The sequence below is a fragment of the Chrysochloris asiatica genome, unplaced genomic scaffold (assembly GCF_000296735.1).
Source record: "Chrysochloris asiatica unplaced genomic scaffold, ChrAsi1.0 scaffold00145, whole genome shotgun sequence".
NCBI lineage: Eukaryota > Metazoa > Chordata > Mammalia > Afrosoricida > Chrysochloridae > Chrysochloris > Chrysochloris asiatica.
The window spans coordinates 529502-548786 of NW_006408663.1; the positions used below are offsets into that span (position 1 = coordinate 529502).

Consider the following 19285-nt stretch of genomic DNA (forward strand, 5'->3'; position numbering starts at 1 on the left):
CCTCAAGCTGACATCTTTGCTTTTCAACACTTTAAAAAGGTCTTGTGCAGCAGATTTGCCTAATGCAATACGTCGTTTGATTTCTTGACTGCTGCTTCCGTGAGTATTGATAGTTGATCCAAGAAGAATGAAGTCCTTGACAACTTCAATCTTTCTTCCTTTGCTATGAATGTTGTTTATTGGTCCAGTGGTGAAGATTTTTGTTTTCTTTACATTGAGATGTAATAATCCATATTGAAGGTTGTGCTCTTTGATCTTCATCAGTAAACATTTTAAGTCCTCTTCACTTTTAGCAAGCAAGGTTGTATCGTCTGCATATTTCAGGTTATTAATGAGTCTTCCTCCAATCCTGATGCCACGTTTTCTTCATAGAACCCATCTTCTCATACTATTTGCTCAGCATACAGGTTAAATAAGTATGGTGAAAGAATACAACCTTGTCACACACCTTTTTTAATTTTAAACCATTCAGTCTTCCCATGTTCTGATCGAACAACTGCCTCTTGGTCCAGGTACAGATTCCTCATGAGCACAATGAAGTGTTCCAGAATACTCATACTTCGCAATGTTGTCCATAGTTTGTCATGATCCACACCATCGAAAACCTTTGCGTAGTCAGTAAAGAACAGGTAAACATCTTTCTGATAGTCTCTGCTTTCAGCCAAGATCCATCAGACAGCAGCAGTGATGATATCCCTTGTTCCATGTCCTCTTCTGAATCCAGCTTGGACTCAGCTTGGAAGTTCTCTGTCAATGTATGCTTGCAGCCATTTCTGTATTACCTTTAGTAAAACTTTACTCACATGGGATATCAAACAGATTGTCTGATGATTTCCACATTCCACTGACTAGTGTATTGAAAATCTAAATTTGGAATTTTGCTCTTAACTTAGTAGCCTGACTTTGAGTATTGCCTAGTTTTTCCCTTTCTTTTCAGTTTCCTTATGGACTAAATCAGCTTTTTCCCTAAAATATTCTGTAGAACAGTATTGCCACAAGGTGCTCACTGAAAAATTTCAGTTGGTCCTGCTGTGTACTGGACTCTTCTGTAAAAAATACCCAATGTGTAATAGAGTAAAGTCTCTAAGGACACTTAGAAGGAGCCTAGGTTGTGTAAGCAATTTGCAGTTGACTACTAACCCAAAGGTTGGCGATTCAAACCCACCCAAGGGCTCCATGGCAGAAAGGCCTAGCGAATTGTTTCTATAAAGATTACAGCCAAGAAGGCCCTATAGACATTGTGTTCTAGAGCACATGGGTTTCTCTGAGTCAGAAGCTATCTCACTGGCATCTGACAATACTAACAAGACCACTGACAACAAAAAAACTCCCTTAAATCTTTTGGACCCATTTATTGGCATCCATAGAAACATCTGTTCAATGAAGTCCACTTTGGGAACCTGCTTTAGCTACTGTATAAGGTCATTGTTGTTGTTGTTGTTAAGTGCCATCAAGCCGGTTCCGACCCATAGTGACTGTGTATAGGGTTTCCAGGAGCAGCTGGTGAGCTTGAATCACTGACATTGCAGTTCAAATGGCTTTGCTGTCTGACGCATTAACCCACAGCACCACACCAGGACTCCATCATAAGACATCTAGAATTCTAGGTAGAAAGTTTTATCTAGCATAAGTAAATTATTTCATGTGTGGTACTTTAATGCCAATGTGGAATCTTCTTAAGAAACAATGGAAGAAACTTTAATTGTACAAATTCTTTGTACTCATAGATTTTAGACGTAGTGACACATTGTTTTGCCTTGTGAGTAGCAAATGTTTGTCTTAGAATGGGCAGAAAACAAAAGGCAGGACTAAAGGTTTCCCTTCTTTTCAGAAACTCTGCCCAATACTCAGTTTCTCAACAAGGTGCAGTATGATGTTGGGCACTTATTACTTCAGCATGTTTTCTTCTGTTTAATACCATTTCAGCTCTTATTGGCTCAAAATATATAGAACCCTGTTGTTGTTATTGTTTTGTTGTTGTTGTCAGGTGCCATTGAGTCGGAACTGACTCATAGCGACCCCATGCACAGCAGAAAGAAACAATGTCCGATCCTGGGCCAACCTCACTACCGCTGCCACACTTGACGCCATCAACGATGCCACCTGGCTGATCCATCTTGTTATTGTTAAGAACCTTCAAATCAGTTTCACTTCATAGTGACCCTCTATAGGGTCTCCCAGGAGAGACTGGTGGGTTTGAACCACCAACCTTGTGGTTAGCAGTCCAGCACTTATTCTACAGTGTCACACCAGGACTCCATATAGAACCTTATAGGGTCTTTTATGTTTATTGTTTGTAAAATGATGTTTTGCTTTCTAATAAGAAAGTTCAGAGGAAAAATTAAGGTGTCTTCATTTTATTTGTAGGATGGGCGCTGCAGACAATATATATAAAGGACAGAGTACCTTTATGGAAGAACTGACCGACACAGCGGAAATAATTAAAAAAGCAACGTCACAGTCCTTGGTTATCTTGGATGAACTGGGAAGAGGGACAAGCACCCATGATGGAATTGCCATTGCTTATGCCACACTTGAGCATTTTATTAGAGATGTAAGTATCCTGGCTACCTTTTTTCCTTTTTGTTCATGTATGCTACATACTTCCCATGCATTATCCAGATATTCAAAATTATTTTTGTTGTTATTCACCCTATCCCTATAATTGATCATTATTGTCCTATACACTGAGCTCCTAAGTCATACTTATACATTTCGGATGTGTCTTCCTTTCTTTACTGAAGCAAAATGGTCTGCAGGATAAAGGTCTCCATGGCAATATATTCACCCAAGCCATTATCTAACTAATCTTGACAAGCTCTAAATCAAGAACAGGCATAATCTACTTACCGTCCAATCCTTGAGGAAAGAACAAAAAGGAGATGGTGACATTTTTGCCCTGTGGAATCAATTTCCTACAAGATCTCAATTTAAAGGCCTTTAATCTCATCTTTTGTGATTGTTTGAATGACATCACTCTCTGGTACCTTTGTCTTTTTTTTTTGCATACAAATCTAAACATCTCTGCATGAAATCTCTTTGTGTCAAACTTTCCATCTTTATATCTGCATCAACCATCCCCTCTTTCTTACTCCCTCTGTTTTTGTCCATTTTGGTCTTTCCCTTTCTTCTCCCTCTTATCACCTGCCTCTGAATTTTGTCTCTACTTCCATCTTTTTTTTAAAAATTTTGTTACTCTTCTCTTTGTGTCTTCCTTTCTCTATACCTCCCTCCCCTCATTTGCCCCCCACAGCAAGTCTCTTATCTTAAACACAAATGGGCTTCAAAAAGTTCACAAAAAATGGAACTAAAAGATATTGGAAATTTTCCATGAACTTTTTGAAGCCCCAAGGGATGTAGTCGGTGGAGCTTTTTTTGGTTTTTTAACTTATATTTCTTCCCAAAAAACGTACAACATGAAATAAAATTCCCTTTTCATTGAATGTAGACCTCAGTTTTGTGTGTTTAAATATTTATGAGAGGACTTCAAAAAGTTTGTGGAAAAAATGGAAATAATGAACTTTAAGAAACAACCCTTGTGTTTAATTAGATCACTTAATGATGACATGTTCCTTACTTTAAAATGCGTACTTCCTTTATTGTAAAAGGGATTCTCTGTTACTTGCAAAACGATGCAGCTCAATAACTTGTCTACTCAATTGTAGAGACTGTATGTCAAGGAAATTTCAGTAAACTTACTTCGCTATATCTAAAACACAATTTAAATATTCATTTAAGACTTCAGGACAAATTTTAAGATGGAACTGGCCACCTTTGATTTTGATTTCATTTTTCTCTAGAATATAATTTTTTAAATAGTACAGCGACCCCATATACATCCCAGTGGAACTGTGCTCTAGAAAGTTTTCAGTGACTGATTTTTCGGTACATCTCCAGGCCTTTTCTTCCAGGGTGGACTGGAATCACTAATCTTTTGGTTAGCAATGAAGCATGTTAACCATTGTGCTACCCAGGGACTCCATTATATAATAATTTATCAGCTCCTGTGACTGCTTAGGACCCCTAGTGTGGCGCTGTAAGATCAGCACTGCACTGTAAACTACAAGGTTCGCAATTCAAACCCACCAGCTGCTCCTCAGAAACCCTAGACAGAATCACTATCAATCGGAACCCACTCCACAGCACAACAACAAATGACTACTTAACAAATTACCCTGAAATTTAGTGGCCAAAAACAACAGTAATTTATTATGTCTTACAGTTTCTGTAGGTGAGCCCTTTGGGAGTGGTATGGTGGGTGGTTTGGGCTAAGCACCTCCATATGGTTGGCGTCGTCAGATAGGGCTGCAGTCTTCTTCTAAAGTCTTGATTGAGATTGGAGGATCCAATCTCAGTGCCCATATTGGCACTGCTGGCAAATTGGTATTGGCTTCTGGGCAGTGGCCTCAGATCTTATCCATCTGAACTTCTCCACAGGACTGCTTGACTGTCCTCACAGAGCAAGCAATCCAAGAGGCTAAGGTAGAGGCAGCAGTGCGGTTAATGACTTAGCCTCCTAGGTTTGTGCTGTCATTGCCATTCTGCTGACACACAGGGCCAGCTTGAGATGACTGAATGGCATGAATACTGGGAAGAGAATCTTTGGTGCCATCTTGGAGGCTAGATACCAAAAGCATTCATATGATATTTAAGCAATTCACTTAGGACTTTCAGGAGCAAATTTAATTTGTCATCTCTGTTTACATTGCTTCTACTACATCCTGATGCGGCACTGTAGAATCAGCACTGGGTTGCTAACCACAAGGTTGGCAGTTCAAACCCACCAGCCACTCCTTGGAAACCTCATTCAAAATCAACTTGATGGTGCTTAACAACAACACTATATAATAATTTTTGAATATTTTAAATGTTAATGGAAAAAAGTGTTATTTTTAGATAAAATTTGTTAGAAGTAAGTAGTCAAAAAGAATTCTCCTAAATGCCCGTAAGTGGAAGAATGGATAAACAAGCTTTGGTATATACACTCAGTGGAATACTATGCAACATTGAAGAATAATGAATCTGAGAAACACCTCAAACATAGATAAACCTGGAGGTCATTATGCTGAGGATCATTAGTAAGTCACAAAAGACCACTGCTGTAAAAAATCAAGAAAACGTTTTCACACTAAAAGAAACGTTCTTTGATGGTTACCAGGGGTGGGAGGGAAGGGGAAGTAATTCACTGATGAGAGGGTAGGCATGTGTCAACTTGGATGATGGGGAAGGCAATATGTAATAAGAGGGAAGTAGGCAGAAGAATAATAAAGGCAGGGGAGACATGAATACAAGATTTCAAGGAAACAGTTCAGTACTATTGTATACACAATCCTGCAGTAACAGTGATGGATGGGTAGATGCATGATGGGTAGAACCCAGGCTGAATGGGTGTAGGATGGAGAGTGAGAGTATACCCCTACATATATAAAGGTCTGTCAGAGGATACGCATACATAAATATTTACCTTTGTTGCAAATATAACCATGAATTTGGTGGAGCATACAGGGGATAAAATGTGAAAATTTCTTAGACATTACCAGACACCTTAGTCTTGGGGGCACCCTAGAAAATTGGCCTAACATAATCTACAAAGACAGTATTCCAGTTCTACTTTGCTGAGTAGCAACTAGGATCTTAAAAGTTCATGAGCAAAAAAAAAAAAAAAAAGTTCATGAGCAACATCTAAGTACAATTATTGGCCTCTCTATGTCCAGAGGAACGAACAGTGATGACAATTTAAAAAGCTTGGAAATAATTAGACAAGTGAACTAATGGGCTATGTGGCATTAGTGTTCACAACCCTGAGACCAGAAAATCTAGATGGGACCTGGTTACAGCTACCAAGTACTCTGAAAGGGATCATATTAGGAGGTCCTCGATAGAGTGGGGGGAAATCTGGTACAAAGCTCAAAATTATGAAAATGACCAGGCTTACTGGTCAGATACAGGTTGAGGGAACACCAAGACTATGGCCCTTGGTTACCCTTCAGCTCCCTCACCCTGTAGCTCAATTTTCAGTCAAGATATAAATAGGTATATAGTGGAGACAACAACACTAGTGAGGTCTGCACACCGTAGACTGGCCAACCATTTGAGAGCAAAAGGGCAGCATTTACCTGAGGACAGAATGCAGAATACTCTACAAAATAACTATCTGGTGGTGGTGGTGGTATGCTATCAAGTTGATTATAACTCACAGTGACCCTATATAGGGTTTCCAAGGCTGTAAATCTTGGTTGTTGTTGTCAAGTGCCATCTCGAGTCAGTTCCAGCTCATAATAACCCTGCATAGGGTTTCCGAGGAGGAGCTGGTGGGTTTGAACTGCTGACCTGTGGTTAGCAGACCAGTGCTTATCCTATAGCACCACACCAGAACTCCTGAAAGCTTCATCTTCCTCCCATGGAGTGGCTGGCAGATTTGAACTACTGATCTTATGGTTACAAGCCCAACTTGTAACCCACTATATTACCAGAGTTCCTTAAACTACTATCCTAGATGTTTCAAAAATGTTAATGTCTTAAAGGACAAAATGAAAAGACTGGAGAACTCTTCAAGGTAGATGGAAACTAAAGAGACATGATACTTGATTTTGAAGAAATGTTCTAAAGAACATTATTGGAACAGTTGAGACATTTAAATACGGACTGGCCTGGTGTGGCACTATGGGCTACTGCATCAGACTGAAAAGTTATTTGAACTGCAACGTTGGTGGTTCAAGTTCACCAGCTGCTCATTGGAAACCCTATACAGGGTTGCTATGGGTCAGAATCGACTCGACGGCACTTAACAAAACAACAACAATTAGATAATAGTAATATGATGTCAGCGCTAAATTTCTTCAGTGTTGTGATTTTATTCGGATTAGTTAAGGGGATGTCTTGTTCGTAGAAGACTAAAACTTAAGTATCTAGGGGTGAAGTGTTTTGATGTCTACACTAATTCTCAGATGGGTCAGGAAAAAGTGTGTGTGGGTGTCTGTGTGTATATGTATAGAGGCTAAAGGGAAACTATGGCAAGATATTAACAATTGATTTCTAAGTAAAGAGTGTGTGGATGCTCATTGTACTATTCTTGTATCTTAAGAATTTGGGGATTTTGTTTTCAAAATAGATAGTTGGGGGAAGTTATAAATAAAATAACATTTAAAAATAAATGCTTGTTTATTGTATTTTTGTTTGTTTGTTTTAGGTGAAATCCTTGACCCTGTTTGTCACTCATTATCCATCAGTTTGTGAACTAGAAAAAAGTTATTCACAACAGGTGGGAAATTATCACATGGGATTCTTGGTCAGTGAAGTTGAAAGCAAACAGGACCCAGGTATGAATAGCTCTACGGTTGTGTAACTAGAATGCTGCTGGGTTTCATGTTGGATAATCTGAAGTTTATAGGTACATGAACATATTACTTATTAGTAATAACAGTTGTGAATGTCAGAAATAATGTTTGTCTAGATTAATTTTCTCTAAACTTAGAGTCAGGTGGAATTTGCATTTATGCTTGGCTCTCTGAGTTCTTTTCTGGTCTTCCTTATCCATTTGGAATGGCAACATTTAAAAAAAACACAACAAAACAAGAATAGGATAGAAAGGACACAGGTTTTTCTCTAGTGCCATACATTCTTGTGGGTGAGCAGCCCAATGCTTAACCCATGAGTGTCGTACATTCTTACATGATACATCTCAGCAAAGATACCCTGACTCTCTAATGCAGAGCATTATTAGGCAGCTTTCAAAATGCCAAATATATTTATTTCCCAAAATATCATGACACTTTAATTATTTGTTACTTAGGATTGTGAACCATAAGATCATCAGTTCAAACCCACCAAGTGCCCCTGTTGTTGTTGTTAAGTGCCGTCGAGTCGGTTCCGACCCATAGCAACCCTGTACAGGGTTTCCGAGGGTGTAAATCTTTACGGGAGTAGAAAGCCTCATCTTTCTCCCACGGAGCGGCTGGTAGTTTCGAACCGCTAACCTTAAGGTTCGCAGCCCGATTCATAACCACTCCGCTACCAGAGCTCCTTCTGCCCCTAGGAAACCCTATATAGAGTCACTATGAGTTGGGACCAACTCAACAGTACTTAACAACAAAAAGGGCCATATGATTCTGGGAAAATTGGAAGCCATGAAAAAGGAAATGGAAAGCATAAAGATCGATATCCTAGGCATTATTGAGCTGAAATGGACTTGGCCATTTTGAATCAGACAATTATTTATTATGCCAGAATGACAAATTGAAGAGGAATGGCATGGCATTTCAAAAAACCATCTTGAAGTTTAATACTCTCTATGGTAGGATAATATCCATAAGCATATAAGGAATACCAGTCAATACCACTGTATTAGAGATTTATACATCAACCAGTATAAGTGATGATTGAAATTGAAGAATTCTACCAACTTCTGTAGTCTGAATTGATCAAACATGTCATCAGGATGCATTGATAATTTCTTGTGATTGGAATGCAAAAATTGAAAACGAAGATGGAAGCAATACACACAATGACTGTACCAAAAAGGATTGGTTGATGGCCAACCATTCAAGAGGTGGTATATGATCATTTGCCAATGGTACTAAAGGAAGAAGTTCAAGCTGCACTGAAAACATTGACAAAAAACCCCAACAAGGCTACAAGAATTGACAGAACACAAGTTGAAATGTTTCAACAAACTGATACAGTGCTAGTGGCCCTCACTCGTCTATTTTAAGAAATTTGGAAGACAGCTACCTGGCCAACCAATTGGAAGACATTCATATTCCTAATTGTGCCATTCCAATGGAGTGTGGAAATCATTGTATAGTAACGTTAATATAACATGGAAGCAAAAATTTTTCTGAAGCTCATTCAAAAATGTTTGCAATGGTACAAAGAGCTGCCAGAAATTCAAGCCAAATTTAGAAGATGACATGGTACCGGGGACATTATTGTTGACCTCAGATGGATCTTAACTAAAGACATATGCAAACACATTAAACTATGGATCATAACCAACTATGGATAACAATGTAAAAAATGGGTATTCCATGACATTCATTGAAAAAAGGCCTTATACTATACTGGATACTTTATATGTTTTATTGTAATTTCACACAAAAATAGCCTCAGAGAGGTAAATTGGTAAGTATAGGATCAGTGATATTTTCTTAGCCTTTCCACTTGCTACTGGTGTTATTGTTGCTAAATTCTGTCAACTCAGTTTGACTCATAGTGATCCTTATAGCGTTTCCAAGGAGCAGCTGGTGAGTTTGAACTGCCAACCTTGTGGTTCAAACTGACCCTGTGGCACAGTATTTATTCTACAGTGCACACAGAAATGAACCCTTTCATGAAAAAGAACACCGTCAGCCAATAGAAGTAAGTTCATGTGCCACACGTAATGTAGTAAGCTTTAGCATCATTTTTCTCTTATTCAGTAGTAATTTCTTTAAGCTACAGTCATGGGCCAGTGACTTTTGCCCAGCTGATGAGCTACAATGGAAAACCCATTATCCAACACACTCCTGAGTCCACATTTTATTTTGCAAAAGTAATAAGGATGGAGATGAAAAAGAAATCAGGCGAGTGGCCCAAATAAAACAAAGCGCTGGACCTCAGATAAATATAACATTAGGCAATTCCTGCCTGTCACCACCATGCTGTTTCAAAGCACATCATAAATTCCCTAATAGAAGCATTTCTGTATCTACTTGTCTCCATCCAGAGTGGTAGGAGAAGACTCATAAACTAAAGCCCAGTGTGACAAACAGAATAAAGTTCACCAACAGGGAATGGGAGTCATCCATGCTACTAGGTATTTGATGTGAACTGACTACTGTCTCCTTAAATTTTCTGGCATTTTATTTTATGGATTTAAATTTTTATCCATGACCATAATTTTAAAAACAAAGTGATGCTAAAAGGCTTGTGCTAGCAGGCACCAGTCTTCTAGCTTCTTTCCTCTTTCCATACCCTCTCTCTCCACCCCAATCCCAAGGCAACAACTTCCACTGTTCCTTTGTTTCTTCTCTATTTTAAATAGTCTGCACTTTCTTCTGTCTCTTGAGTCATTCAGCTTGAGAATTGGTGGGCTTCTCAGTGTGTTAGAAGGCAGTCTTTGGCCTCTCATATATCTTTTTCCTTCCTCTGTCTTCACAATATAGTTGTTTTCACATTTTTTTCTGTTTCATTCCAGTTTATTGTTTTGAATATTGTTGTCATTGTTAACTGCTGTCCAGTCTGTTCCAACACATAGCAACCCTTATAGAGTTTCTGAGTGACAGCTAGTGGGTTTGAACCACCAACCTTAAGGTTACCAGTCTAGTGTTTATCCTATAGTGCTATATCAGGACTCTATTTTCACTATTGTTGTTTTGTTGTTAAGTGCCATCTAGTCAGTTCTGACCCATTGAGACCCTGTATAGGGTTTCCAAGGAGCAGCTGCTGAGCTTGAACCACCGACCTTGCAGTTCAAACTGACTTTGTAGTCTAGCGCATTAACCCACAATGCCATATAGTAAAATATATAAATAATAAATTAAATGTACAACTATGTTGTTGTTCAGTCCTGTCAAGTCAGTCCAACTTATAGCGACCCTATATAGGATTTCTTATGAGGTGCTGGTGGGTTTGAACTACTGACCTTGTGGTTAGCAGTCCAGTGCTGATCCTATAGTACCACACAAGGACTCCATATTTAATGTATGTATACACACACACTCATGCATGCACATATATATGAGGCGACCTCAAAAAGGTTGTGAAAAAAATAGAATGAAAAGATAATGTAATTTTCCATGGATTTTTTTGAAGCTCATATATATATATATGTATCCTCACTTAAGAACATGTTTTCTTCCCCAAAGGCCAAGTCATTATGCAAAGATTGATGTTACACAAAAATGGTGGGTGACCATATCAGATCACAGAATGGAGGATGACGCCATCCTTACATAGCTGCCAAACCGCTGAGGACCAGGGCCCCACTAAGTTGATACATAACCTTATCCTTCATAGCCAGCATTACTGTCTTCTCACACCATTGTGTTTGTTACTCCCAGATGTATATCATTAATGTGCAGAAGAGTCAAATAGTATGTTTCTTACTGTGACTATAAGTGGGAAATGTGTGATAACAAGATAGTTGGTAAGTTAGGAGTAGGGGAGTGTGTGTGTTATAATACGTGCAGGGCCCTTAGAGGAAGAGTGTGCTACAGCGCCTTCTCATTGCAATTCCTCAGGCTCTTCCTTCCTGTCCTTCTGCTTATTCATAAGGTTTGTGGCAAGAAAGCTCTTCAGGCATTATATCCAGAAATGACACTATCCAAAGGAAGAAAAGAAACCAGCATTTCTTTGTTAGAGGAGTGCAGAAGCCTTTCTCAGATGCCCATTATCATATTATTGCTCCATGTCATTATCAGTATTGAGTCACATGCTTACTTTTAAACCACTTCTGAGAAGCAGGGATGGCAGGAATGACCTTGATTGACCTGGATTAATCAGGATCTATTATTGTCGGAGTCCTGGTGTACTGCTGTGGGCTAATGCGTCAGACAACAAAGTCATTTAAACTGCAAGGTCGGTGGTTCAGGCTCACAATAAGGGAGGAACTGGTAGCTTATCTCAAGCTGAAGGAACTAAAGAAAACATTCAGGGTGAAATATTGAATGATGCAGAAAGTATCCAAAGGAAGTGGAAGAAAGCACAAAGTCACTGTACCAAAAAAAGAATTGGTTTATGTTTAACTTTTTCAAGAATTAGTATATGATCAAGAACCTATGGTATTAAAGAAAGAAGTCCAAGCTGCACTGAAGGCATTGGCAAAACACAAGTCTCCAGAATTGATGAACTGATGAAATTCAAAGAGAAATGGTTCAGCAAACACATGCATTGCTGGAGACACTCAGTTGGTGATACCAAGAAAACTGGAAGACAGCTACCTGGTCCATGTCTGTGCCACTTCCAAAAAAAGGTGACCCTAGGAAATGCTGAAATTATTGAACAGTATCATTAATATCACACTCAAGTAAATTTTACTAGGCACAGAACCGGGCAGTGTGTAGTTCTGTTGTGCATAGGGACACTGTGATCAGAGGTGACTGGACAGCACCTAATAACAACAGTGTAAAATGTTGTATGGCTGGCTGGATGCCTGCATGCATGGGTAGGTGGGCCGATGGATGAATGGGTAGAAGAATAAACAGATGGATAAGTAATTCATTTTTTATAAAGACAAGCATGTAGGATAGATTACAGTGCAGAGGCTAAAGATCAGGAGATTAGTTAGGGCTGTGGCACTGTGGGTAACACGCTGAACTGCAAGGTCAGTTTGAACTACAAAGTCTGCGGTTCAAGCTCACCAGCTGCTCCTCAGAAACCGTATACAAGGTCGATATGAGCTGGAACCGACTCGATTGCAGTTAACAACAACAGCAAACCAGTTGAAGTAATAAAGACCATTTTTTAGTCCTGGCATCAGGATTGCAGGAAGACTCATTAACAACCTGTGATATGCAGATAATACAACCTTGCTTGCTGAAAGTGAAGAGGACTTAAAATATTTACTGATGAAGATCAAAGAGCACAGCCTTTGGTATGAATTGCATCTCAGTGTAAAGAAAACAAAAATCCTTACCACTGGACCAATAAATAAACAGCATTCTTATCAGTGGAGAAAAGATTGAAGTTGTCAAGGACTTCATTCTTCTTGGATCAACTATCAACACTCATGAAAAAAGCAGTCAAGAAATCAAATGATATATTGCATTAGGCAAATCTGCTGCACAAGACCTTTTCTTAAAGTGTTGAAGAGCAAAAATGTCAGCTTGAGGACTAAGGTGTGCCTGACCCAAGCCATGGTATTTTCAGTAACCTCATATGTATACGAAAACTGGACAGTGAATAAGGAAGACTGTTGAAGAATCGATGCATTTGAGTTATGTTGTTGGAGGAGAATATAGAAAGTGCCATGGGCTGCCAAAAGAACCAACAGATCTGTGTTGGAAGAAATGCAGCCAGAGTGCTCCTTAGAGGCCAGAATGGCGAAACTTTGTCTCTCATACTTTGGACATATTGTCAGGAGGGACCAGTTGCTGGAGAAGGATATCATGTTTGGTAAGGTGGAAGGTCAGAAAAAAAGAGGGAGACCCCCAGTGAGATGGATTGGCCAAGTTGGCAGCATCAATGGACTCAAGCATGGTAACAATTGTGAGGTTGGCAGCATCAGTGGACTCAAGCGTGGTAACAATTGTGAGGTTGGCCCAGGATCGGGCAGTGTTTCGTTCTGTTGTGCATAGGGTCACTATGAGTCGGTACCAACTCGATGGCACCTAACAACAACAACAACAACAATTAAAAGAGTTTGCTATTTTGATTGCTTACTAATGCTTCCTTCACTCTTGTTCTTGTGAGCATCAAAGAGTAACAAAAAATTATCCAGTTTGTAGGCACTGGTGTCGATATTGCCTCTTCCCTAATCTATTTCCACCCACTTCCTTACTTACTTTGTGTTCCTTAAGTTTTATATGAAGGCAAAAGGTATTCTTAGTGCTTTGTAATGGAGAGTTTTAATCTATGTATTCCTGAGAACATCAGCATTCTTTTCACCTCCCACTTCTAGCACCCACCATTAGAAGGGTATTATTTGTCTGTTGCTGAATTCTTTCAGAAAGAGATGAAGGAAAATTCCATTATCCTTGTTCTCTGTTGTATTCTGTCTTTGGGCTTTTAGCTGTTAGCTGAAAAAAGAATAAAAGCATGCACGTTTATCAAAAGAAATAATGTGTGAAGCAAAATCCTTGATAAACATAAAATAAATTTATTAGAATCTCAGAAATCATTGTAAATCTGATTCATCATGGATATTTTTGCCAAACATATTGAATTTTATAATAAAGCTACATAAATGCTACAGGATCCTGAGGTGTAGATTTATCAAAGATTAAACTGTATGTAGTATTTTCATAGTATTATTACACTTCATAGTATTATTACAAGCCTTTGTTGTTTGTTGTGTGCCTACTAGTGGAATCCAATTCATAGTGATTTTATAGGCCAGAGTAGCCCTGGGGATTCCTAGTTCCGTAAGTGTCCTGGCTGAAATCTTTACTAGTAAGGAGCCCTGGTATCACATTGATTACGCGCTCAGCTGCCAACCTAAAAGTCAGGTTTGAATCCAGCAGCTGCTCTGCACAGAAAGGTGTGGCTATCTGCTTCCAGGAAGATGACTGTTTTGGAGACTCTCTGGGGTTGTACTCTGTCCTGTAGGATCACTACGAAGAGGAATCATGTTAGCAACATGTTGGGATTTGGGGCTTTTGTTTTTTGATCTCTATTGGAGCAGATCACAAGACCTTTTCTTCCTGTGGAGCAGCTGGATTCTAACCACTGAATTTTTGGTTAGCAGCTGAGTGCTTAACCATTGCACCACTAGGACTCCTTTCTATTCTATAAAAGCTCTTAATTCATGTTTGTGGGTTCCTGTTATGGCGCTGTAGGATCAGCACTAGACTGCAAGCCACAGGGTCTGAAGTTCAAACCCATCAGCTGTTCCTTGGAAACCCTGAGTTGGAAACGACTCGATGGTACTTAACCACAACAAGAGCAACAGATTCATGTGTCCATGTGTGTCACAGGCTGAGTTCCCTAGGAAACAGACACCCAGGTTTATACACAAGAGGTTTACTGGAGGCTGCTCTCAGAGTCAACACCTGAGGGCAGGTCTGGGCAGAGATGAAGAAGCTGGACTGTGTTCCAGTCTCTGTGAGTTTTCAATCAACCCTGCATAGGGCTGTAAGTATGAGATTCAGAGTTCCTTCAACTTGGGGTGAGAGGACCTTTAATCTGTAGCTGTAACAAATTACCCCCCAAACCTGGCAGCTTAAAACAACAAGCATTCATTATCTCATAGAGTAGCTTATGGGATACCTCTAGCTCAGGATCTCTTACAGACTTGAGATCAAGGTACTGGTTAGGACAGCAGTCACTTCAAGCCTCAATGGGGTGATCCATTTCTAAACCCATTCACACAGTCATTGACAAGCTTCAGAATGCCTGCTTCCAAGCTCACTCACCTTAGGCCCTGCTCACTGTTAGTTAGAGATACCAATTTCCTTCCACATGAACTGACTCCCTCAGAACAAGCAATCAAGGAAGTGAGAGTGCTCAAGACAGAAGCCACAGAGAGGTGCAGTGAGGAGCTCCAGCAGCAGTGACACAGAACACTGGATGAAACAGGTTCAGGGGACAGGTCCAGAAATCTGAACCACATATATAGGAATATTTAGAATGTTTGAAGGCTTATAGCCAGTGGAATTTGTAACGGAAATAAGAAATCTCAAGGTTTCAAATTCGCCAGGCTCAGAGACCCCTGGAGCCGGAGCCGCCAACTTGGGCAAGACTGAGAGGAGAAGAATCAGAACCCACACCTCCTGACTCCTGGCGGAACCTCTGAGATAAAGTGTGGACATTCTTTTTTTTTTTTTGTATCTGTTATTGGTCTCTCATTGTCTGCACACCTCCATTCTGGTGACTAGAGGGGGTGCCTGAGTGAGAACACATCTCCCCAGCCTGGAGGGTTCTGCTACATATGCACACAGATCTCCTCATAATTTTAAAGGAACACTTTCCACTTAAAACTGAACAGCAGCAGAAAATGGCCACAGCTAGCCTTGAACTATTTATCACTAGGAAAAAGGTTAGAACAAGGGTTGTGGAGCAAGAGAGACACGGACTAAAAACAAAACAGGCCAAAAATTAAATCCTGAATTACATACATCATAATCACCAACAGTGACATCTTGAAATTTCTCAGGCAGCCTTGAAGACAAGAAGCTGAAAAAGAATATTAAAGTCATACACGTTAGCCTACAGATTTTTTTCTTTTTTTGCTCTCTTTTCTGTGATTATAGACTGTAGTATTCAGTCTGTCTTTTTTGCTGTTGCTGGTTTTTTTTTTTGGCCCCCTTTTTACATTTAGGAAGCTGTTTCTCTACCTATATTACCCAAAAAGAGACAGCAATTGCTGCCATATAGTCAAGGTATAATCACACACTATAAAATTCTACAACCAATACCAATACCAGCTGCATGCAACAGGTAAGCAGCCAACACATGTGACAGTTATTCTGAGTCAAGTAATAAGAATAGTGAAAAGGGAAGCCCATCTCTTGATCATATCTACCTGGAGGCAGTCAGAAAGCATAAAAAATATCAAAACACACACTCATTTAAATATTAAAGCCACAGATAACTACTGAATATGTCCCAAAACCAGAAACATATGACCATATCAGCACATGTCCAGAAACAAGATAAAGTGACTGAGACAAATGACCTGAAGGGAGACCTACACTCCATACTGGAAGGAGGGAAGGCTTTGGAAATGCCTTAGAAAGAATTGAGAACAATAATTATAAAATGTATCAAAACATTTTACAACAGAGTTGAGAAAAATAAGAAGTCAAGAAAGCACTACCAAACAATCAAATAAGATAGATACAGCATTGGAAACCATTCAAACCTACAAAAAGAGGTCCAAATGATTAATAATAGAATATCAGAAATGAGCAATACACTAAAAGGGCAAAGGGATAGAATTGAAGAGGTGGAAGCATGAATTAGTGAGCTAGAAGATAGATCTCTCAACATTACTAAGATAGAAGAAAAAGCACAGAAAAGGATTTTAAAAATCTGAATAAGGCCTAAGATTCATGTTGGGCAAAATGAAAAGGAATAATTTAAGAATTATCGGCATTCTGGAATAGGAAAAATAAAACAAGTCCACAGAGCAGATAGTTAGAAGAGCTGCTGGAAGAAAATCCCTAACATCCTGAAAAATGAAAAGATCAGCATTCAAGAAGCTCAAAGAACCTCAGGAAGAATAGATCCCAAAAGAAAATATTCCAAGACATATCATAATCAGGCTCTCCAAAATCAAAGGTAAGGAGACACTCCTGAAAGCAGCTAGGGAAAGAATAAGTGTTATATACAAAGGCAAGCAAATCAGATTAAGCTCTGATCTCTCAGCAGAAACTATGCAGGCAAGAAGGCAATGGGGAGACATATATAAAACTCTGAAAGAAAAAAAACTGCCAACTAAGAATCCTCTACCCTGCACTGTCAATCAAATATGATGATGATGATGATGATGTAATCAAAACATTCCAGGATAAACACACCCTCTAAAGGATTTTTCCAAAACCAATCCTGGGCTGCAAAACACCCTAAAGGGAGTTCTGAGAACTGAGAACCAGCAAGAACAGACAACAACCGGAGGTTGACATATGTAACAGCACCAACCAGGAACTCAAATCGACAAATGGAAGAGTCTAGAATAGAACAAAACTATAAGAACAAATTCAGAGGATCTGGAAGGTCAGTCGATGATCAAAATAATTACAATGTGAAAGAAGATAAACACGTGGGAATAGAGATCCAGGTGGTGAGAAAATCAGATACATTACAGGATAAAATAGACTATATTAAATGGAGGGAAAAGTTCATGGGATATAAGGTAACCTCAAAGAAAATTAATACTTCACAACATGCCAAGAAAATGAAAATCCAAGAAGAACATGGAAACATTAAAACTATGAGGAAAATCGCAAGAAAGAACACAAAAATCATGAACTCAGCTCAGGAAGACATGCAGAACAAAGATATGAGCAGCTTCACACACAAACAAACACATAATGACAGCAATTAATCTATACCTGTTGATAATTACACTGAATGTAAACAGATTAAATACACTAGTTAAGGGACGGAGAGTGGCAGAATGGATAAGAAAACAAGATCCTTCAATATGCTGTCTGAAAGAGACACACCTTACACACAAAGACTAAAACAGACTAAAAGTCAAAGAATGGGAAAAAATATACCAACCTAATTGCAATAAAAATCGAGCAGGAGTGGCAATACTAATCTATGATAAAATAGACTTTAAGGCAAAAACCAGCAAAATAATGAAGATGGACATTATCTCATGATTAAAGGGACAATTGAATAAGATGACATAATCTTAATAAATATCTATGCTTCCAATGAAAAGCTCCAAATTATATAAAGCAAACGCTAGTAGATTTGAAGAAAGAGATAGGCGAATCTAAAATAATAGTGGGTGATTTTAATACACCACTTTCGAAAATGGACACAACAACCAGAAAGAAATTGAACAAAGACACAGAGGAACTAAATAATGCAATCAGCCAACTGGACCTCATAGATGTGTACAGAGCATTCAACCCAACAAGAGCACAACACACATTTTTTTCCTAGTGCGCATGGAACATTCTCCAAATAGACCATGTGTTAGGCCACAAAACAAGCCTCCATAAATTTACAAACATCAAAATACTACAGGGCATCTTCTCAGACCACAATGCTATCAAATTAAAAATCAGCAATTGAAAGATCAAGGAAATAAAGTCAAATACATAGGAACTGAAAACACCCTGCTGAAAAGCAACTGGGTAGTAGAAGAAATAAAATGTGAAGTCACAAAGTTCCTAGAAACAAGTGAGAATGAAAACACAACATGCCATAATCTTTGGGACACGGCAAAAGCAGTGCTAAGAGGACAGTTTATTGCAATAAATGCACACATCCTAAAAGAAGAAAGAACCAAAATCAACACGTTAACACAACATCTCCAACAACTAGAAACAGATCAGCAAAGTAAACCTACAGTCAACAAAAGAAAAGAAATAATAAAAGATTAGAGCAGAAATAAACGAGATAGAAAACAAAAAAAACTATAGATAGAATCAACAGGACAAGAAGCTGGTTCTTTGAAAGAATTAATAAAATCGACAAACCATTGGCAAACCTAACAAAAGAAAAGATGGAGAAGACACAAATAACACGCATAAGAAATCACCTGGGATGTCACAACAAAACCAATAGAAATAAAAGTGATAATAACAGAATATTATGAAGAGTTGTACTCCAATAAATTTGAAAACCTAGAGGAGATGGATACATTTTTAGGAAAGCACGGCCTACCTAACCTACACAGAGTGAAGTAGAAAACTTGAACAGACCTATAAAAAAGGAAGAAATTGACCAGGTCATCAAAAAATTCCCAACCAAATAGAAGTCCAGGTCCAGATGGCTTCACTAGTAAGTTTTACCAAACATCCAGAGAAGTGCTGTCACCAGTTCTGCTCAATTTAATCCAGAATATAGACTAAGATGGAAAACTCCCTAATATAGTCTATAAAGCAAGCATAACCCTCATACCAAAACCAGGGAAGGACCGCACTAAGAATGAAAATTATAGACCAATATCCCTCATGAACATAGATGC

At 38.9% G+C, this 19285-nt stretch overlaps 1 protein-coding gene across 1 annotated transcript in view; it reads left to right on the plus strand.

Annotated features, from left to right (window-relative positions):
- Nucleotides 1–19285, plus strand: part of MSH3 (mutS homolog 3) — a 280941-nt gene that overhangs the window by 249204 nt on the left and 12452 nt on the right. The window contains exons 21-22 of the mRNA XM_006870606.1: nucleotides 2368–2554; nucleotides 7190–7319. Coding sequence (XP_006870668.1) covers nucleotides 2368–2554; nucleotides 7190–7319 — 317 coding nt within the window. The remainder of the gene's footprint in view (nucleotides 1–2367; nucleotides 2555–7189; nucleotides 7320–19285) is intronic.